At 36.8% G+C, this 23403-nt stretch overlaps 1 protein-coding gene across 5 annotated transcripts in view; it reads left to right on the top strand.

Annotated features, from left to right (window-relative positions):
- Positions 1 to 23403, top strand: part of NUBPL (NUBP iron-sulfur cluster assembly factor, mitochondrial) — a 159233-nt gene that overhangs the window by 3685 nt on the left and 132145 nt on the right. For all 5 annotated transcript variants that reach the window (XR_008747379.1, XM_055805094.1, XM_055805122.1 and 2 more), the window contains exons 3-4: positions 2441 to 2475; positions 14102 to 14192. Coding sequence is in view for 4 of the 5 variants with exons in the window: in XM_055805094.1 (XP_055661069.1) it covers positions 2441 to 2475; positions 14102 to 14192 (126 nt within the window). In the remaining variant the exon portion in view is untranslated. The remainder of the gene's footprint in view (positions 1 to 2440; positions 2476 to 14101; positions 14193 to 23403) is intronic.

Here is a 23403-nt window from a genome sequence, read left to right as displayed (position 1 = left end):
TGTTGACTTTCTCAGTCTTACTAACTGTAGATTTTTTTTTTTTTCTTGCATGCTCTTATTCTGCATGTAGGATGTCCTATTATTGAAATTCAGCCTTTCAGGGTAGAGGCCAAAAGCCTTCCATTTGCCTGACCAACCCAGACACAAGTCTGGGCTTTGGCAAAGGCAGTAATGGTTTTGTTCATGGTTCGTTTCCAAGAAAATGTAGTCTTTTGATTCTGTGCCTTCTCTACATGTTAAAATATTCTGATAAATAGTCATAAACTGGTTATTCTATTTCTAAATGCCACTTACATTGACATGTAAGTATTGAAAGTTATTTTTCAGGGAGAGTTCATCTTGGTTATCTACAGGTATTTTATTGATGATGTAGATTAACCATGTCATGGATGGAGACAATCTCAGCTGGCTCCGTACATGTCTGATTTTGGGCCAAGAAGTTCTACTTGTATTGTTAGCTCAGTGTTCTGAGAATTCAACTGTACTATTCCTAGGGCCAGTTCAGATTTGGGAGTTACAAAGTCCAAACTAATAAACCTTCTCAGATTTGTACTGATTTCAAGAAGACTAAGTTGGATCTCCCTGTGCATCACTCTTGGTACTGGTTGGCTTGTTTAGCATGGGCCAAGATACCATGGTAATTTTTCTTAGACACTGTTGTGAAGTTTAAAAAAATTATTATGAAAAAAAATTGTATTGAGTTTCTAGAATGTATCTGCTCTGCTCTTCTGTGCTCTTAGTTATGGGAGCTTAATAGTTAGGGGCAATATGAATATTTAGGGTCAGGTTAGGTCCTATGCTACATCTCAGTGCCCTTTTGGAACTGATGGTAATACCAAGACAATGGGTGCAAGAATCAGCTGGGATTTAACAGAGAACATGAGGTGTCCATTTAGATACCTGGCTAAACCCCTGAAGTTTTCACACTATATTATTCCTACTATCTCCCTTTTCCCCTTCAGTAGTCAAGTATCCTTTACTGAAGAAGCATTGTGGATCATACTTCAATTTTCACATTTAATAATTGTATAGGAAGAGAATAGTTATATAAAATGGTTTAAAGACTCTGTGGAGTAACTTGATGTTTCCTTTGTGCCTCTTCAGACATGAACTACAGTTGATTTTTTTTTTTTCCTTGGTCATTTGTTTGCTTGGTTTTCCTTTTCTGTGATTTGTAGATTGGTTTCCACATTTCAGAGGATGAATTTTCCTCTCATTGATTCAGGGAATGGTTAATCAAGCATCTGTTTAAGTAGCAAACTGGAGAATAAAATCTATATGCTTTGTCAGCTTAGGAGCAAACAGGGGCTGTGTGCTTCTTAGGGAGAGCTGTGCGATAATCACCTCACCATTTTGTTTAAAGGAACTTCTCTTTCTCAATACTGTTTTTTAAGCTGTAAATCTGGCTCCCCAGCTTGTTCTCAATACTTTCATACTCTTCTAGTAGAGCAAGGCTGACTGCAAGTTACCTTTTTTAAAAGACACTGTGGACTGACATAGAGCAATGTGTAAAGAAGGCAAAAGATGTTACCCAAGAAAGAGTGTTGGGGGTTTTTTCCGTGTTTTGGGGTTTGGTTTTTTTTTTTTTTTCTTTCTTTTAAGACATGTTACTGCCTGGATTACTATTACTATTACAATTACTATGTCGTTATAGTGACATTTCTAGGAAGTCTTCCTACATAGTTGAAGCTGGTGAGCCATTAAAAGATACCATTTCTTGCATATGCTTTTTAGTTACGGGTTTTATGTATTGGTGGAAATGTAAAAAACTGTAAACCAACTCATTGTCTTTTTAGTTGCTTTACCCTTTTTTTATGTTTCCTTAGTTGTTAGAGATGCTTTCAGGGCAGACTTTGTTTTCTGACATAAAAATGAAGTGAAAACCATGCATTGTACCTTTGTCCAGAAAATACTCATGTTTAATATATCACAAGAAATCAGAAAAAGGGGTATGGTCATCTTTTTGGTCCCTGTACTTTAATGGTTGAGGTCAATACTTATCTGATTTCTAGTTTTAAAAAAGTTCACTACAGATTGTGGTGAAGGTTACTGGTGGTATGGTTATTTCAGTTTTATAGTACAGTGTCCACTTTTCAAGTCAGGTGGGTACCTCAACTTTTGTTTCTTGATGTTGTGCTTTGGCATAATACTTATATTGTGTTTTTATTTTGCAGTGTCCTCTAGAAACTCAAGAGTTTGCAAGTTTTTGCAGATTAGCTACAATTTTAGTCTGCTAGCAGACATGGACTGAAATGTGGGTATTGCTGCCACTTAAACTAGTAAGACTGTAGAGGTGCGAGAAGCTAAAAACCAAGATGATGAACGTAGTTAAGTCAGTGTAACATACTTATATTTTCTCTTGTTAGTAATGATAATGTACTCGGTATTTAGAACTGAATTTTCTTGCACTTATTATTTTTTTTCTTCTTCTTTCTTGCAGTAAATATAGCCCTTGCCCTAGCAGCAAATGATTCGGTAGGTGAACATCTAATTATCAGCTTTGATCTGAAACAAGCATGTCTATCATAAATAAAATGGTTACTGCTGAGGGCAGTCACATACATTAATTCTAAGTATTTACTCTGACAGTTAATTTCTTTATTTGTTTTTCATGGACTTCTGAGTTTATATTAATTTATTTGTATTTTATCAGTACCATGAATGACTTGGTTCTCATCCTTTATTGGGTTTGGCAGTGTCCTTTCCCTTGTGTATCTTTTGAGTTCAACTGCAATTCTACAATGTGTAGACATAGTTGAGGATGTTTGTGCAGTTTGGAGTCACGTAATAAATAATTAAATTCTATCACTTCAGAGCACTGACTTGGAAAAAACATGAGTAAGTGCTGGATGGTGTCCAAATCAGTTTTTTAAAGCTCTAAAGATTTACTTTTCCTGGAGAAATTAATGTGTAAAAATACTTTTATATATAAACAGCTGAGGGGGGGGGGGAAAAAAGGAGCTACATACCTTTCCTAAAACTTGGAAATATATTTTTTTGAGTGACAAAGCATCATTGTCCAATTTGGTATTGCTCAAACTGTTACTTGGACTATAAATAGACAGTGGGAACCATTCAAGTGTAAAAACAACAGGTCTTCATTATGTCCACCTGCTGCTATAAACTGGGAGTAGTGCCATTGTGCAGGTTTATTGGCACAGAGATAAACTCAGAAGCAAGATTCACTTCTTATGTAAGGGTGTATAATGCAGGTTTTGTACTCATAAAGCATTAATTAAATACAAAGTGTCCTCAAGTACTTCAGTGGGGTAAATGTAGCATCTTTTTCTTACCGTAAAAGAAAAAAAACAGGTGGAAGGAGTGAGGTTTACATGCAATGTGCACATTTCCTGTAGGAATTTTGTAAAAGATTTAAAAAATTTCCATAAACTCAGTCATACTTGGTAGGAAGAGAGTGTTTAAAGCTGTTACATGAAATGTGTTTTGTTTTGTATGGCATCTGATCTTGATATTTCACAGTTTTTAATTCTGTGTTTTAAATAGGCTGCTGGAGTAATTTGATTTCAGAGAAAAATCTGTCATCTTGAAAAGTAAAACTGCTTGAATATTTCCTACTAATTAACTTTAAAACATGGCGTTTGCTGTAATACTTTTAGAAAATGTATGTGATCCTGCAATGTTATCTGTGTTGTGGCACGGTTATTGAGTAGCTCCATGGAAACCATGTCAACTAATTGCACATAACTTTCTGTACCAGCTTAAGTGTTTCTAGGATTGTGCCCGATACTTCTCAAACATGCAGTTTTGTGTATTGCTTAAATTTATATTTAGATAAAGCATCTCTTAGTAATTCTGACAAACAAGTTTTGGGATTATGCCCTTTGTTAGGAGTTAAACATCTGGTTGTAAACAGAATAATGTGATACAGCACTTCAGTAGCCCATTAAAACACTTGTAAAGCACACCAATAAGAGAGGCCATCATCTAGAATGATTGAGGAGATTGTTGCTGGAGTTATTCGGAAAGTCAGGGACTGAGAAATAATTTTAGATGAAATTGAGCCAAGAAAGTTAAGTAAACAGAGAATAGGCTAGTAATTTCTGATGTTATGATTATGTGGTGGTGTAAAATTGGAGGCCAGCATCTGGTGGATGTTAATCAGTGAAGAGCAGGTGAAGTGGAAGAAATAGCTGGGACTTGCTTGACCTAACAGTCACAAGTTCGCAAGCTGCTGCCATGGTGAAATTGTGCATTAATGTAGTTGCGGGCTAGAAAATATGGAATCAAGGTGTATTGAATAAACTCAACTCTGTCTTGTTTGTTCATGCATTAATAGCTTTTTTTTTTGAGATAATGGTGGCATACATCATGTTTATGTGTAACATTTGGGCTTGAATTTGATGGTGTGTTCATTTGTGTACTCCCATTGATTTCAGTTTTTTGAGTCAAGATTATGAAATAAGTGTCTCTGGGACCTTGATCCAGGCTGGGGTTGTCCAGTGCTCTGAATTGTAGGGACCATGACAATGTTCAGTTTTGTTATGGTGAAAAAAATATGTTTTGGTGAAAAAAGAATTAAGTTTACAGAGTCCATTGGTGCCTCCTGATGAAGTTTACAGTGAATTTCTTTGACCTCAGGTATGCACTAATGGACCTCTTAGTTTTACTTTTGATAACTACTGATTGTGCATCACCTTCCCATGGTTTCCCTTCCCTTTGTTGCTATTGTAAGGACATCTCTTTCTGAGGAAGCAGTAATGATTCTGCTAGCAGATCAGAGATTCAGCACCCTCCTGCAACTTCATGACAGTCTTTATGTCTCTTATAAGCAAAATACAGATATATAGAAACTGATGCTTGAACTCAAGGTACTGTTTAAAGGAGGAAAGAAAGTACTTGTGAAGAGAGATAGGTCAGTGTGACAATAAATTGGTCTGTGCTTCCATCATTAGATCCAGTCTGTTTCTGTTACAAGTCCGATGTTTGTAACTAGATTTTTCAAAGCAAGTAATATACGGAGCTAAATGACTTAAAACATAATGTTGTCATCTGATCTTTCAAGTGTTCTTTTTCAAAGATTGTACAGGTCACAGGCTACTAAGAACAACTGTTTTCTGGTGAGGGAGATCTGTGGAAGATGCTTTCAGAGGAGTCTGGATTAGAGTAGATTCTTGCTGCTTTCAGTAACAGCTGTGATATCTTACTGTTATTTGATAGTGTCATAAGATGGAAGAAGATTAACAGTCAAAGCATAAAGGATTTTTTTTTTGTCCTCTTGATAAGAGAAAGCTTCCTTCCATCTTCTCTTAAAGGTCTGCTTTCTGTAGTTTAAAACAAAACACCATGGTTTCTATAGCTAGATTTATTTATTTTTTTTCACTATGGAAGCTTTTCCAGTTATTATAGTGATGGTCTGAAGTATTAAGGCATTGACAGAGCCTTGGACATTGTCATTAGCCCACAGCGTTGTTGGCAGAGCTGGGCTTAGAATTCAGGAGTTCAAGTCTTGCATGCTGGTGCTCAGTCTGTTTGGCATATTTTTACCTCATGGTGACAGAGTAAATAATTCAAGATAGGGTTTCACTTAGATGCCTAGATACCACGTCCAAGACAAAGTAGGTTTTGGGGGAGTTTTGATTTTGGTCTCTTTTGGCTTTTGCTGCAAAGCCAGGGGACCAAGCAGGGCGGCTTCTTATCCCTTTCTGGACTGTGAGGCTTTTGGTACCCCAGGTTACCTGTTGTGGATGGATTAGTGAAAAATTGTGTAAGCTCTTGGACTTGTACCAAGACCTATAAATTTATACAGTATTGGTTTTGTGTTAGGAAATAACTTAAAGTTTTACCCTTGTGTCCTATTTTTTTAATTGCTTGCTCAGTTTGACAGCTGATTCTTTTCGTTCTTTTGATGTACCAGCAGTCCGCTGTGCTCCCCTAGGAGCACTTGGGAAGAATTTTTGGGTTTTGTGCCAGGACGATTCATATTCAGGCTAGAATGACTATTTATGAAGGCTGCCTGGCCAGAGACGATTTATTATAGTAGAAACAAGTTGAATTAATAGATGGCAGCAATAATAGGATAGAGATTGCTTGTTTATGAACAGAGTATTTTAGTGAGCAAACACCAGCTGTGCATGACTAAGGATGGCAAAAATCCAGTTGGGAGGCTGTGTGCTTGTGCTGTCACTATAAGGCAAGCTCCCCAGTCAGGTTTCCTTTGACTCTACTTTTCTTTCCAGGAAGATTTACATTTTGCACTATAGGATGAGAAGTTTTTTTGCGTCTTGAAGTACAGAGGAGCAAGAAGTAAAACCACATGGAACAATTTAGCATGTAAGCATAAGCGGTAGTGGTGGCATGGGGTTAAAGGCATCCATTTTAACTATTCTAGCCTAACTCCGTGTCAGAGGATTAGTGGGTCAAGCAGACCAGGACCCAAATTTGCAATACATCGAGGGTAATTTTATCTTGGGGAGCGGCCTTTGTTTTCCCAAGCAAACCCCCTGGTTGCTGAGCAACGCGGTACGTTCCCTGGGCGGCCTTCGGTGCTTCCGTGCGGAGGGAGGCGGCCGGCCGGCAGGGGGCGCGCTGCGCTGCGGGGCGGGGCGGAGGGGCCGCGCCCAGCCCTGCCCAGCCGCTCCGCCCCGCCCCCTGCGGCGAGGGGCCCGGCGCCCCCCCGTGTGCTGGCAATAAAGCTGCCGAAAGCTGCTGCAGAGCTGGATGGAAAACACTTAATTCAAACCATATCGCAGGAAACATGGCACAGCGCAGGCTTCGTTATTTTGGAAAATACCCTCACGAGTTTTCTCCTGGTTTATCTGTCCTGCCCATAGGCGAGTAAGGGGTTTCCCACGAACATTAAGTTATAGCATAGTAATGATGTAGCTGTGAGCAGAGTCTTCACGTGGATTTACTATTGCTATAGTAAAATCAGTTTTAATTATTTCAAAATATGAATTTAATCAAACAACACACGTTGATTTTAAAACTGCTCAAAATCTACCCCACCTATTTTCTTTACCTTCCAGCTTTTTTTCCAAGTATCTGGCTCCTGTAATGAAACTGTTTGCCTACAGGATAATATTTGGCTGCTGCATTAATAGATGGCTTCACATCTTGCTTCCTGGTAAGAAAAAATGCCATGTGGGGGGAATAAACAAATCTGGAAGAAATTAGACAATAATGGGCGCCTTAGCTGACTAATTCTGGCATGAAGGCAAGTTTTGACCTGTTTTGTCGTCCTCCTATGCAGCATTCCTAATTATTAGGGTTTGATTTCTAGTCATCTTTACCTTTGTTGCCTAGAGCATCAAAAGACTTTAATTGCTATAGATCAGGCATTCGTGCTTGTTTCTTAATGCTAAAAAGTGTCAATAAAGCTGGAGAAGTTGCTAGTTAGAATTGATTTGGGTGGTTTTGTCAATGACAGCTTAGTTTTGAGATCAGCTGAGAAAATGGGAGAATAAAGCTTAAAAATCTTACTATATTACAAGTGAAAAATGAGTGAAATTAAACATATTTTTAAACATAGGCCACTTAAAATATTTTAATCAAATCACTGTGTGTTTAATTTGAGGGAAAAAAATTAACTTTTTTTTTAAAGTATTGCATGTAGAGTTAGTTACCTGCATCCTGAGTCTTCAAGTCATTGAAAACAGTGCAAAGGTCAGACTGATGTGAAAGATGGAGCATGTTTATAATTTGGCGTGGTGTGAAAGCAGTGAGGCATCTTGTAGCGATGTAGTAATGTTTAGGAGTCTGATTTTGGTTTTGGTTTGGATTTTGGATAAAATGGTACTGTTCTGATTTTTTTTTTTTTCCCCCCCAGTAGGATACATAATGTGCAAGAAGGCCAAGCAAGGCTGAATTACTGGTATCCAATTATTTAGAAATCTGACTAGGAGCAATTACAGACTGTTGTAGAAAAGAGTGCCAGAGAAGTTCTGTACCTGGCAGAAAATTAAAAAGATCTTGAAGGAAAAGGGGTTTTAAACCTATAGAAGTGTGTTTAAAACAAGTCTGCGTTTCAAGGATAGAGTGAGAAAACTGCAGTGGTACTTTTTTGGCTTTAATCCAATTAAAAGCTAGGCACTTAAATAGTGTGGAGCTGAAAGGGTTAGAGAATTAGGGATTAAAGGATGGCTGTTCAGTGTGTCAGTATGTCAAACGAGATCCAGAGCCTATCCTGATTTTAAGTTCTTTTTTGTCCTGTGTGTTGCTGCTTGCAGGTTGGGATCAGCTCTAAGTCTATAATGATATTAAAAAGGTAAATTTAGAGTCCTTGTAGTGGATTAAGAGCACCAGCTTTAAAAATAACTGGCACCTTCACTTAGAAGAAATTTCTGTCTTTGGGATGGGCTGTAGCTGCTGTATATTGGAAGCACTTCTAATGTAGGGAATCCTTTGCCATATAGAAGAATGACAGCTTATTAACCTGTGCCTCTGTCCCTCGCAGGCTGAACACCAGGGAATTCTGATGGTCTACAGAGTTTACTTCAAAGTAAAATATCATGTGCTAACATCCAGTGGGGATGCATGTACCCTACCAAGTATCGAAAAAAAGTCTCAGAAAAGATGAGCAAAAATGGAATTAATGCTGTCAGAGTCTCTGGATGTTTAGCAGTAACGCAAGCTGTGTTGATTAACAGTTATTTATAGCAGCTTTTTTTGTGAGTTCCCCCCCCCCCCCCCCCCCCCCCTTTTTTTCCCTTCTTTCTCTCTGTTGGCATGAAGTCTTTTATCAGGCTTATTCCTCAATGAAGTGGTAGGCAGCTTGGAAAAAATCAATGAGTATCACCAGATGCTCCACTGAACAGAGAATTATATGTGGTAGGGGTCCTCTGTGATATGTGAATGGGACTGGTTGTACTTGCTTGAAGAATCTGTTAGTGGAAAATGTAGTTGATTTCATAGTTAATGTTACTTGAAGGACAACAAAGGGAATGTACGTAAAGAAAGTGTATCAGACACTAAACAACCCTTAAGTGTCTGCTAAAATAGTTAACAGGAGGAAGGATATGGATTGTTTTGTCCTGTTGGACCTGTGTCATCTGTACAAGGACCGTGTATAGCAGAACTCACCTGTCTAAGAGAACAAATGTAATAGTTGAATAATTCTGAATGTGTATAACAAAAAGCAAAGGTCGCCAAATTTACTGGTTTTTACAAGACTTCTTTCTGTCAGTATATAGGAGGATTGTGTCTAATATGGCCTTCAACATCTTTATTTTAATTTTCCCCCAAAAGGATTTATTACAACTAAGTTCAGAGCTTGAAAATCATTAATTCAGAATACGGCTATCTTGCAGATCTCTATCACTCACAAGGCAGTGGCCAAGTTCAAAGGCTAAACTGAACTTTAATTATGTTGAGAATCTTGCCAGGGAAGTTGAAGGAAGTAGTGAGGTTAATCTATGCCTGTAATTTATACGCTGCATAAAATGAAGCTGTAGGATTCTCATCTTTCAGGCATATATACAAGAATATCTTCTTTATCTGTTGATGCAGCATTTGGGGTTTTTTTGTAACTGTAGAATCTGTATCTGGTGTCTGTGAAAACTTGTTTTAATTTCTTAGTGTAGGTGAGAGAAATTTATAAATTGGAATGAGAACTTTATTGTTTGTATTTGTACAGGGGTAGGAGATGCAGTGATGATATGGGTGTACCTTATGCTGAATATTTGTCAGAATTCTTTAGAAAGGTCTAATTGAATAAATCAGTATCTTGTTGAGAAATCAGTGGTAGTGAAGTAACGAGGATGATGTAGCCAGTGGTGTAAAAGCAGAAGATGAAGAGGAGTTACAGTTCTTTACCACAGTCCTTTATCCTGTAATTTTAATTTTTTTTTGTGGTCTTGAGCTCACCAATGATCAGAGACCATGACAGCTAGCACTAGTACTGCAGAAAGAGCAACCCCTAGCAGTAGTTAGCCTATGCTGGAGAGCATTTTGCTAGAGAGGGAGGCAAACCTTGAAAGCATTGCTAAGAAGGTACATGTGAACATCTGTGAGTCTTTAAATACACTTTTTGCTGAATAGACTGAGGGAGTAGTTTTGTTTTTTTCATGTACCGACAATATATTCTAATTTTGTGTACTGTCTGCCTGATGGAATACTGGTAAGGATCTTGCTCTGTACGAAGAGGTTGATAATTCTGCATTTGTTAGTTTACTATATTTTTTCAGAGTAGCTTCCAGTGATGTGGAAGTACATGAATAAATCATATGGGAATGGTTACACTGTCAATTTTATCTTAAGAGTTTAAGCTGTTCAGAACTTGCAGTAAGGCAATAAAAAAATACAGGTCTCTAGCAAGTATTTTTCAAGCATAATAAACTTGAAGATTGATTCAAACCTTCTTCCACAGCTGAGCAGGTGGAAGGAAGAGGACAAATGTTGAGAAAAGCTCTTTTGAACTTGGTTGTGGCTATGACAGCTGGAGAGACAGAATGATTTTTGTTTAATAGCACAGGTCTGAAGTATGTTTAAAAGGAGAAAATGCAGCCAGAAGAAGACGGTGGAGTTGTATTACCTGAATCCTTTTCCTGCAGAGTCCTGGGGGTGGCTGTAGCAGTGGTGTGTGCTGTGCTCTGAAGAACACTTAGCAGTAGGGGGACTTTGACATGCCTGGATGTACTTTGAGTGCTGCATTTCTGTCCTTGTAACTCTAGTAATACAGAAGAAAAAAAATGATTCAGCATCGGTATGAGATGTATATGCATATGAAAATAGTATCAGAGGACAGACATTAGAGGAATCCTAGCACTGCTTTTTCCTCCTTCCACCTCTTTTTCCTTCTTCTGTCTTTGAGCTGCCTTCTTGGCCCTGCTTTCAATCCTTTGTATCTGTTCCTTCTGCCCAGATGTTCTTTTTTGCCTTGTCTGATGTTATGCATGATTTTTAGGATTTGTTTTAATACAGCAGTACTTTGAAAGATGTGCTGATTTATGAGGTATGAGTTATATGGGTGAAAACACGGTTTATTAAAATATAATTTAATTTTTGTATTATTGTAACTCGTATCTGGATTAAACTTCACTCAGCATGAGAAGTATCAAGTGTTGGTAATTGATTAACAGTTTCATGTTGATCAGGTGTCTGCAAATTATTTTGTCTCTTCGGGTTTTAAAACATTGTAAATGCTGGAAGAGATTATTTGGACCGTGCTGTGCCTGTCTTAAAAGATCCCTTGGTAGCTGCCATAATGTTTTTCCAAGAAAATAATAACCCTTTACTCAAGGTTTAATTAGTTTTCTAGGGATGCTTAAATACTGCAAACACAGGGATAGTTGGCAGAGACAAAAATCAAACTGTTGGCTTATTGGCCAGTGCTTTCTGTGTAAGCTTCTACTTTTAGGCAGTATGAACTCTTTTTACCTAACATGTTGAACTGCTTGTTGAAGAACGCCCCCCTCCCCCCCACCTTGGGTTATCTTTAGTGAGGTTCAGCCAACGATTTAAAGATTTTCCGGAAGACCTTTCTCTGATAGTCCTGTAGAAAGCACCATGCTTAGAGGAACACTTGTGCTTTCAGTAACATGAGTTGTAGAAACTGGAGGATCCGTTAATTATCTTTGTTTGAAGACAACTATTTTATTGAACCTTATCCAGGAACAAAAGCAGTGCGTCTTGGAAATGGGCATCTTTCTTACTTTTGAGGAAATGTGTAAATTGTTTTGAAAAATTACCAGGTTTATTGTATTAGTTTGAAATAAAGATCTACTTTGTCATTTGGAGAAGTGGTTGAATTTGCCAAGACCTTCTAGGTAACTGAGGGATATTTTTTTTTTCCCAGTGTGTATGTATTTTTCCTTCATTTCAGGAAATTTGGTAAACTCATAGATATGTTCTTGCTGGCTCCTAGAAATAAGTGGCATGTGGTGGTGAAGTTCTGCCTATGCCCAGGAGGTCATAAAGTCGGTCTAATTAATTTGGATCATCATTCCTCTTTAAAGCTTAAGTCCCTTCAGGCTGAAAACAGAACTGTAGTGAGTTGTAAGATCATTGTAGTTAGTCAGTGGAAAGTCACCAGTGTTGTTGGGGGGAAAACCCTCAAAAAATTGAGGGAGACTGTGTCAGTCAGATATAAAACACTATATAGTTTTCCTGCAAATATTTACTTTTATTTGAGAAGGAATTAGGTGGCGCAGTCCTGAGATGATGTTTTGATGGGTTGGATTAGCTGCTGACACAGATAAAGGGACTGAGTCATGAATCCTTCTAATCTGTTAAAATATGTGTTTTGTACAAGAACAAAGAATCTCTAATACTGTTGATGTCTTTGAAATCTAACATAAAAATGGGTCTCTTCTGTCTTTTTGAAATTGCAGCTTTCATACAGTAGGAAAGAAATAGAACAAATAAATTGTCAGAGTAGCTCCCGAACTTTTCTGAAAGTTTTCACAAGATGTTATAAAGAAAAAAATGTTAAAAAGATCTAAATGAAATAATCCATATAACTGCATATGCTTTGCTCTGTTTAATAAAAAAAATACATTGAATAACTGAAGCCAAATTTGTTTGATTTTTGTAGTAAAACCTTATTTTTCAAAGTACATAGTAGATGATCTATGGCAGTGCATTTTTTTACATCTCAGTTGTAAAGTTTAAGATGCATTTGGCTTATATTAGGTAAATTTAACACATTAAACTGTTCATCTGTTAAGGGTGTCTTCAGGGTTCAATAGCAACAGCTTAAAAAAAGAGAAGGAAAAAAACCCCAAAAGCAGACCCACCCCCTAAAGACCCAAACCCAGACCCAAACTCTAATTATTACATATGTTGTAGTAAAAAGGGTCAGTCTTAATTCTCAGGTGTCTAGGCTTCTGTGAGTTAGTCTATTTGTCTTAATTGAAATTCATATTTATTTGGAAGTAGTGGCCTGAATACCTAGATTTTTAATCCAAGTGCATTTCTGTTTAAAAGAAACCAAACCACCAAACTAACTGATTGTGATGCCAAAGAATGTTCTTCATGTTTAGAAAACCCTGTTCAAGGGTTGAGATACTGTATACTTGCATTCGAAGCCTCATTATACTCTTCTAACCAGAAACTTGATTGTTACCACTGAACCTGTATCTTTCTTTCCATCTTTCCTATTGAAACTGTGATAACAAAATGGCTTAATGTATGATACCAAATCATGAAAACGTCATCCAAACAATGGAGCCCACATCTTGAAACACTAACAGTGGAAGTCTGATTTGGCATTGTTGGAAAAGCTCCCATTGCTGCATTAACCTTTCAAACAAGCCCTTAAACATACTTGCTTGCAGTTTTGCAAAATGTTGAATACAGTTAGCTTTTCATGTTAGAGAAACTTCATGTTCGACATTTCAAAGGGTTTGCTCTTTACTGCTTAATTTGCAGAACCTGGAAATTGGTAGTGTGTCTTGCCATCTGTATGAAAAATAGTTTGATTTCCTCAAAATATGTGTCTATATATATATCTGTAAAAAGGCATATAGAGATGAATCTTGCAAGTCTAGACTACATAGTTAAAAGAACTTTTGTTTAGAGATTATTGCCTAACGTACCATATGTAGTTGAATTTTTTTAGCATTCTTTTGTGTAAATGCATCTGATTAAAGTATTATGCCTGCTTAATTGGCTTCAGAGACTTGCATTTCAGTATTTTCAAGGTGTCTGCAAAAGTTTACTCTGGCCACTTAAATGCATGATTAAAAATATGTTTTTATGTTTTTCACATTCCTTATAGTCACTAGTATAATTCAAATTGCATTAATTTGATTACATTTACAAACATCGCTTGTCTTTTTTACAATGAAATTTGATACCTTTAAAAACATTGAAATATTACTTCTGTGTAAATGTACACAGAGTAGAGAGAACATTGCTTATAATGTTTGTTAATATAGAATCTGTGGTCTACATTGTAATTAAGAAAACTTGCAAGTGAGGATTCTGTGAAGGAATGAAGGTTTTGTGAAGATGTCTGGCTCAGCTCAGAGACATCATATTTCATGCTTCAGCTGCTATTTAGAGAGAAAGGAAACAATGATTATGTCTAAAATCAAAATCATGTTTTTATTTCTATAGGCAGTTTTGAAATTTTGCTCAACTAATAATTCATAAAGGCAGACAGTTTGACAAATAGTTTTTTTTGTTTTGGTTCATTACACAGACAAAAGAAGTTGGTTTACTTGATGCAGATGTTTATGGACCTTCAATTCCAAAGATGATGAACTTAAAAGGAAACCCAGAATTAACACCAAGTAAGTGGAAATGATTTTTCTTGCTGTCGTCTTTATACAGGGATGAGCATGGACCAGCCATTGGTGCTTCCTTGGTGTGGCACAGAAGGGATGCAAACAGAAGATGTGACTTAACTTTTTTTTATTTCTAATAATGAGGTTTCTTTCAAAGTGAGCTTGTACAACTGGGAGCATATTTAGGGTCATTTTTTTATGTTGATTCATGGGCTTTGGGAGTTTTATGGATTATTACTAGGGATGCTGGAAAGGATAGCTAGGAAATGAAGGTTATTGTCAGTAGTTTTAAACTTGCTATATGGGATCCTTCTATAGAAGACCTCCAAATTAAAGCCCAAAACCCACTAGTCTAGGGAAAAAAAAAAGTCAAATCTAGGAAATAAGAGAAGGATCATTACGGTAGCTTATATAAAGTGTCATTGAAATGACAGGCTAGACCACTTGATTTATTTTATTTGAAGATGTATGTTTAGGAATGCAGTAGTGGTGGCTTCATTACCTGAAGTTAAAGACAGTAGACAGAACTCCTAATTTTTCTTCTGCTAGGAAGGATTCAGGTCTGGGGAAAGGTAAATTTAGGTGGGAGGGTCTGGAGAGAAGTAGAGAAGACCTGAAGTTGAAAGGTTGCGTAAAGTCTGTTTACCTTTGAGAAATGTAACTTACACCCAGGCCAACCAAGGGTGAAACTGAGGGATGCTTTATCCTGATAATCTGTTTGTGATGCTTCAGTGTAAGGGACTGTGCTTTTTTGGGAGTGGTAGGGATGCTGAGTCAATAGGATTTATTTAATGTTTTGTTTTGCCCATCCTGTGATAAAAGTGCTCGTAATTATAAAAATTAAAAGCATGTAACCACAGGCAAAAACAGTCCTGCATGGTAACACCTGGCCTACATGATAAAAAGTACTGGGATCCTACTGAAGAAAGTACAAACTGTCAGTACTTGTTGACAGGGAGGGATCAAGGATGTGTACCAGTTCAAACAGGACATAAAAGGGCTTCAGTGAAATAGTAACTGTAAATACCCATTAATGTTTGCAGGCAAGAATTGCTAGGTAAAAAGGAAGTTAAATATTCCTTCCACTTCCTTTCATGCCATGATCTTTGTTTATTTGTCGTAGAATCATAGAATAATTTGGGTTGGAAAGGACCTTTAAAGGTCAGTTAGTTGAGCCCCCCCCCTCCAGCAAGCAGGGACATCTTCAACTAGATCAGGTTGCTGAGAACTCCGTCCATCCTGACCTGGAATGTTTCCAGGGATGGGGCATCTACCACCTATCTGGGAAACCTGTTCCAGCGTTTCACCACCCTCATTGTAAAAATATTTCTTGCTTACGTCTAGTCTGAATCTACCTTTTTTTAGTTTAAAACCATTACCCCTTGTCCTGTCCCAACAGGCCTTGCTAAGAAGTTTCTCCCTGTCTTCCTTACAAGCCCCCTTAAGTATTGAAAGGCTGCAATAAGGTCTCCCTGGAGCTTTTTCTTCTCCAGGCTGAACAACCCCAACTCTCTCAGCCTTTCCTCATAGAAAGTTCCATCTCTCTCCATCTATTCTGCCTTTGTAGAATGGCCGTTTGTAACTGATCTTAATTTATGGATATGGTGGTGGTGGTTGTTCTGTACATTCTCACTTGGTATAAAGCATGCACAGTGAAATGGTGCCAGTATCTTTAAAGGGTGGTTATTGAGCTTGCCACATTAGTCTCTGAAAAATTAGTAAGTGGCAAACTTAGTATTTCTTATATAACTACAATTTTGTCTCGTTATACTTATATCCTGTACTCTGGCTAAAGAAAACGTAATGTATTTCCATATACGGATGCACAGCATGTGCTTATAGAGGCAACTGTCAGACTGATTACTTTCTACATTTGAGTACCTGGCTTACAAATACAGACTTTATTTAAATTAATTTTTAAGGGAGAAGGAGAGTACTTGGATTCATTTGTTGGGTTTCTGTTTTATGTTTTGAAGTCAAAGGCTAATTTTGTTGTGTAATAAATGAATAAATGACCCCTCTCATGCATCATCAGTAGAGTTTGACTTCCTGATACAAACTGAAGTATTCTTGCATTCTGTTGTACTTTGGACCACATTGAGGGTGTATGTCTTACAGGCTGTGTTTTCCCATAACACAGATTTATTTTTTTTTGCTAGGAATTTTGTCTTTGAAGTGCATTATGAAGTGCAAACACAAAAGGGATTGTGTTGTGTTGTTCTTCTTGTGCCCCCTCTTTTCCTTTTTATGTGATGTTGACTTTTTCCTTTCCAAAGGAGATAATGTAAAACAAAAAAAATGTTTCTCCTACCCCCCCTGCCCCCATCTGAAAAATTGATTAGATAATGTTGAACTTCTTACACATTTTGCTGGGTTCCGTACCAAATTTAAATCTGTGTCATGGACACAAATAAGAAGCAAATTGCCCAGTCTATTTCATGTAGTCATACAAAGTAACATGCTAGGAATGAAAGAACTGAAAAGTATATTGAGTGAGATACTAGGGCAGCTCAATTTATTTGTATATAAATTTCAGTGACTGTAGATGTTTTGTGTATACAGCTGAGAACTCACTATAAGCTTTTGTCTTAACATGTTTCAAGTGTTAAAAAATACGGAATTCAATGTAATAGAAAGAAGTTGGAGGATTTCCCTGAATTGAAGTTGCTGCTCTTGACTTGTAAGCGCTAACATTTTGATTGCTAAAGTGTATTCTTTCTACTTCTGTGTGGAATGTACAAGCAAATATTACCAGGATTTAAGAACATATCTTATTTTTTAACTGACAGAAAATGAATTTGTGTATTCAAAAGCTTGACGCATGACAGAGGTCTACTGAGAAACGCATGTAGTAATTCAGTGTGAATGATAACAGGATAGAATTTGTATTTCAGTAATTCTGTTCATTTCTCAGTGCACTTTTGACTCTTGAGCTGGTGAAGCTGTACAGTAACAACAATGAAAGTGCTGGAAAAGTAGCTGACGTTAAGATGGTTTCATTGTGAAAATAGGGATTTGGAGGGCATAAGAAGCTTTAATTGTGAACCTCAGGAATTCCTATAGTGAGTGACAGGATAAGCTTGCAAGGAAGTGACCCATCGTAGACATATATAATGCTGTGTGTATATACATATATAGATATAAAAATATGTGTGATCCTTGTATTTTGGTATAACAAGCTTTATGTTATTTTCTGATTTCTTATTACATTTTCAAGAACTAAATATGAACTCTGAACAAATAGTTTTGTACAGTAATTGAGCAAACACAGGCAGTATGTTTTAAAGATGTGCATTAACTGTATACATAGCAGTAAGTCAACTAAAAACATTTTTTTAATAGCATAGCAATAAAAAATCATCTTTAAAGTAGTTTACTTACTGTCTTCAGTGTGAGGCCTGGATTTAAATGAATCTGTAGAGCAATCCTGGGAGGTTATGAGTGCTCTTGCACTCTTAGATAGTTCTATTTCTTCTCTCACATGTAGCAGCTGAAAAGGGATTAGGGATGCCTGGTACCATGCAGAATAAATCCGTGCAGCAGTTATTACTTCTGAATAGAAATTATTATAGTTTTGCTATAATTTAAGTTTTCAAAATGAATTAGGAGCTCTTAGTGAGGAGAGAGTCTGTATAAATGGAAGATGCTCATTAAATTAATTTTGCAAACTGTAGTACATTGGAAAGCCTGCTAACATTGAATAGGGTGTCATTCAAAAATACTTTAACTAAATAGTCAGGGAAATAGCGGTTAATAAGTTCACAACTGAATTTAATTAGCTAATGGAGGATTATCTAACTATGGGATAAATAGGATAAATATTAACATGAGCTACAATATATACACAGGGCAATGCTTATGACACAAGTAACAAAAGCATTACTTCCATTCTTTTCCCACAGAATTTACTTAAAAGCCGTTTCCTGGCTTAGTGAACCACAAAATTTCTTCCCCTGCCCCCCCCCCCCCCCTTTTAATAGAAAAAAAAAAATATCTATCATTTAAACAGCTGGCAGAGGGTAAAAGCTATTACATTGCCAAAAAGATACTGCAGTTTTGCCAGGTAAATATAATTTAATTTAAATGATTATGAAGGTTTTGGTAGGTTTTTTTTCTTTGTGACAGTTGAGTGCTCTCTTAATGTTTCAAAACTTCATTGCCACTTCATGATATCCTTGGTGTCTATTTTATTTCTTAATAAAATAGTATATTCAAAATATTAGCAGTGGGCATCTTTTCAAAATTTGGAATAAAAACTAATTTCTGAGAGAAAGCTAGCAGTAGCTGTGGCTGGCCCCATTGAGTCTTGTAATATTGCAAGAGCTATAGAAATGAAATTACTGATGAAATTCTGAAGTCAGGAATGGACACTTGCATTTTTTCACTGGGCCACATTTACATGTCGGCTATTCTTTTCACTGTGGTAGCAGAATCTTGTAACAGAAAGTGCTAATTTTAAATAGAATCTGTTGTGACTGTTTAAAGATATCTGCTGGAAGTAGCTGTATCAAGGGCTTGTGGTGAATCCATTTGAGGGTTATGAATAGAATATTTAGATTTAAACATAGAATATGTTACGTAGGTAGGGTAGTTATTGAGGTAGCATGAAGAAATTTCTGGATCTTACATAAGCGTATTCCAGAACAAGGTTGTCTTTATCATGCTTTAGCAGTGGAACTGCATCATGATTAATTTAAGTAAAAAATAAATTTATTTCAAAAAAAAGTCATATTAGCTGCTGCCATGACCTCTTGATTTTTGAACAAGTGATTTTTAGATTGTGTATAGTCTAATAATATGCTTTACTGATTGTATTTTGAAAGAAGTCCAAACTGAAACCCCGTGTTTTGTGTTTGGTGATGTCTTATCCCAGTTTATCTGCATGGCTGAAATCGAGTAGTCCCTTGTGTTTTATATATGCTAATATATATTATATATATTAATTATATATATTATAAAGTAATAATTCAGAATGTTGCAATTAGTTGTGGTTTATATTTTGGAGGCTCTTTCATATGTGATGAGGTAGTTGAAAATCAGAAGATGCTCAAGTGTTAAGTATTTTCTTCTGGACCTTGACTATTGCCCTCAAGCCTGTAACAATTAACCTCAAACTGGATTAATTCAGCTAGTGTTGAGTACACTTGTGGAAAAAATTGACCTTTACTTGGAAGGGAAAGGAGGTGGAGAATACTCAGCTCTGCAAGGAATTATTTATAGGCATGCAGTTATTAGCTGCTGTTTAAAAAAATAAAAAAACCTCTTGACAGTTAATTTATTAAAAATTTATTCTTCATTGTACTTGAATTCATACTTAAAACTACGAAAAAAGTAAGGCAAAAAAGTGTGAGAAAGGTAGTGTAGTAATTAAAGCCTCTTACCGAGAGCAGTCTTTTCTGGATAAATGACAAGCCAAACTTTACTAAATGCTCTTGCAGTATGAATTACTGAAACACTATAACCTGCAAAAATACATTTCAAGTACTTGAAAGTGGAAGTGTGTTACTTTTCATGTTGTTAATCCTGCAGTGCAGTAATAATAAATGTTTTAATATGGATTATGGCTAGCAAATATTCATTACATTATAAAGTTTACTCTTAGAGATACAGATGGTTTGTCTCGTTCAACTTTTATACAAATTGGAATTAAATTGCAGAATAGTTTTATTATAGTAATGTGATAGATATGTGTTTAATTGTACATAAACAAACGAAATGATTCATTCTTTTGTTTGTACACTGAACACATTTACCTTTTTTGCCTATTTCAGAGGAATAAATGTTTCCCTCCTCTTCTAGAAGTAAAATTAAAGGACTGTAACTGATTCTGAATTTTCTCAATATTTGTACTTTGCAATTTCACTTTGTTTTTTTCTCAGTGGGTTTCTTGCTGTATTTTTCCTCTTCCCTCCTCCTTCTCTACAGTACAATGGAGTGGCTTTTCAGAATAAAGAAATGAAGCAGAATACATAATAGAAACATATTTTTATCCTTTTAAAACTTAATTTCAATTTAATTGTATTCTAATCCTTTCCCTATAGTGACCAGAGGCTAAAAGTGACAGTTTAGAACTAGCATCTGTTGCCTTTGCGTTAGTTGATGTTCATAATCTTGTGAAGTACATAGACTTTAACTTTACAAGTGGTGAAATTAGAATAAAATCACAGAACGATGTGTGTGGGGATTCATGTGAAATGCAAAAGGGAATATTTTTTTTAAAAAAAGTGTTCCTGCATATATTAAAGTGGAGAATCAACAAGTTTACTGTAATCTATATCATCAGTGTCCAGGTGTACTTTTTTCCCCCCAAATGCCAGATAAACCTTTGAACAGATTTTTATTCCATGTCTTTTCACCTACATTTTATTTTTTCAGGTCTTGATTGTAGTATTGAACCTAAAAAGGCTGAATCAAATGTACTGAGTTCCATAGTTTTGCTTTGAAAGCAATGACGGTCCCTAGTTAACTGGGAAGTTTTTTGAAGTTAGGTCTTGAAAGTAATGCAGAGGGAATGTCTGCCCCTTGGGTTCCTGCATCTCCCTGTTCTGCTTTACTGTTTTCTGTCACACTGTTATGTGACTGACCTGGGGAGTCCTCCACTCACAGAAGCAGGTCAGTGCTTCAGATAACATGACCCTTCCTAGAGGTTTTGTGTGTCAGGAACCTTGAACTGAACGTTGTGTTAGTCAATTTTATTCCTTGTGGGTATAATGAACTAAAAGAACCCACCCAAATTAGTCTAATAAAGCTTTTGATCCACTATAAGTAAACTTTTTTGGCTCCGTGGGAATTTGAAGGCTTTTCAAAATGTTGGTTATTTCAGCAATTGTAGGGAAGACATCTGTGATGGAAGGTAATGGCAAGATACTTAGAACTAGTCCTGTGTTACTATGCTAATCCTAACAAGTCATCAGTGCTTTAAAATGTAACAAAGATATAACTAAATCATTGTGCTGTTTACTTCAAAAGCAAGTCTGGTACAAGTATAGTCTTCCAGCAAGCAATTAGTTCTTTTGGTTTTAGGTAGGACTGATGAAGTCATATCTGCAAAACAGTTCCGTTAATGAAAAAACTTTCAGAGTGGTTTGTTTCCTCTGCAGTGTATCAGGAGGAAAGAAAGTGGAAAATCTACTCAGGTAATGGGATTGCTAGACTGACTAAATATTAGAAGCTAATCTTCTGGGGAAAAGCTGCATTTCTTTATGCATTTGTTTCTTACAGTAAGCATTGAATAATGCTCTTTGAGTCTCATTGCTAGTTTGCTTTGGTTTAAGTATTTGTGATGTGTTTGTGGTTAGATAACACTGTTAGTGTGGGATGTAATGGGATATGACAGCCTTTCCTGTGTGGAGTTCTTCAACCTTAAAATATAAATTGCAGTATTTCTGGGGCAATCCTGCAAATAAACTTCTAGCACATTGTGAAATCAAGCTTGTAGTCTCAATTCGTCTGTCACTTGCCATAGCATATTCTGGGCTTCTGGCATAAGCAGTTAAAACAATGATTTAAAATTTGTGACTCAGACTAACCTTCTTCTGGTGACAGCATCCTTTCCCCTCTGACATAAGTTGTGTTTTATTGTGGGATACCCTGGGGCCCTGTTGCTGTTTGTCCCCCTTGCCTCTGCTGTATTTCTCTTCCTTTCTTAACTGCGTTGTGCATGGAATTCACTTGCCTTTGCTTAGGAAACTAGTACTGCTTTAAGCATGTTGGGGTGTGGTGTCTGGCATCTAGCTGCCCCTATGGCTCTCCCTCATGTCCTCTGTTAAATCTGCCAGCCCTGTACAAACCTCAGCTTCCTAAGGTGTCCGGAGTGGCAGGAGGTGTCTATGTTTACGCAAGTAAAGACCAACCTTTTTCTTACTGTCATTTTCCCCCTTCCTTCCTTCCTCTGTCCTTTGCCCCCTTCCTTTGTCCTTTCTCCCTCCTGTTGTTGGAAACCCTATGTAGTCTGAAGCCTTTACGTCCTTCAGGGGAGCCTGTATCCTCCCGTTACAGAATGTTTATCTTGGGAGGTGACTTTCAAAATAAACAGCAAATAAGTTCCTTATACTTCTACATAGTGACAGCCATTTGAGAATTAGTGTTTACTGTGATTAACGGAAGGTGCTGTGTAAGTTGGAGTCCTAATTTAAGATTGTGATAGAGTATTCTGTAGTCACTGCAGCATGAAATTGTGCACAATTAAAAACTAGGTGATGCAGAAGTTTTTGAGATTTCACAAGTGACCATACTGAAAATCTGTTTTAGCTTTTCTGTGTGTATGACACATTAATTGAGTTTGTCTTAGATAATCTTGTACTGGAATCCACAGACTGTTCGGCAGTGTCTCTCTCTGACTAGCATGGTAACTGCGTGTTTTGTTTCGCCATATGTCACCTGTGTTTCAGGCAGGGAGATATCACTGAGATGTGAGTAGGTAGAAAATAACAATTTGTCATTAAAACATCAACTAATGATGAGCTATGCAAACAGCAGCAGAACCTTTAGGTTTTGTATAAACTATGAATAAATAGCAACTCACTTGAATTTTGGTAAATGTATGCAGAGGAGTTACAGTATGGGTTTTATTTAAATAGCATACTGTGAAAGTTCAAGGAATACTTAAACTTAACAAGTTATTTTGAAATCTACTTTTAAAGCTGCTGCTTTAACGCTTTTAAATGAGAGATGCTAAAATGTTATTTGGAGACTTAGGTGTTGCAGACAATACGTAGTGTAACTTTCTACAGCTTTTTCTGTTGTACGTTGTGCCTCAGTTTGCTTTTGAAAATTGGGAGTTTCAAGGGAAAATACCTAACTTCAGTAATGCACCTAAACTTTTTAGATCTTCTAGATGTTTGTCGGTTGTGCAGATGTTTACTGGTTGTGCATTGCATGCTTTCCAACATTGGAGGTGGTGTAAGTGGGACCATCAAGACCTGGACTGTGAAACTTGCCCAAGGTTATTCAAGAACTCTGTGGATTTGGAGACCTATGCTGTGTCTCCAAATCCACAGGGTTCTTGAATAACCTAAAGCAAGTTTCACAGTCCAGGTCTTGATGGCCTCATCTGTAACATGAGAGAATAATTCCCCACCACAGAAGCATGTTGTTAGGTAAAAATGTTCGGTTTGGGTGCATGGGTGTTATGGAAATGGGATTTGTATAAAAAATAAGAGTCAGGAAACGGATGCATTCAGAGCATAGCCTGGAACTTGCAGTGGTGTCTGCTGGC

The sequence above is a fragment of the Falco peregrinus genome, chromosome 1 (assembly GCF_023634155.1).
Source record: "Falco peregrinus isolate bFalPer1 chromosome 1, bFalPer1.pri, whole genome shotgun sequence".
NCBI classification, from domain to species: domain Eukaryota; kingdom Metazoa; phylum Chordata; class Aves; order Falconiformes; family Falconidae; genus Falco; species Falco peregrinus.
Note: the sequence above shows the minus strand (reverse complement) of the source record. Positions and strands in the feature narration are given on the sequence as shown.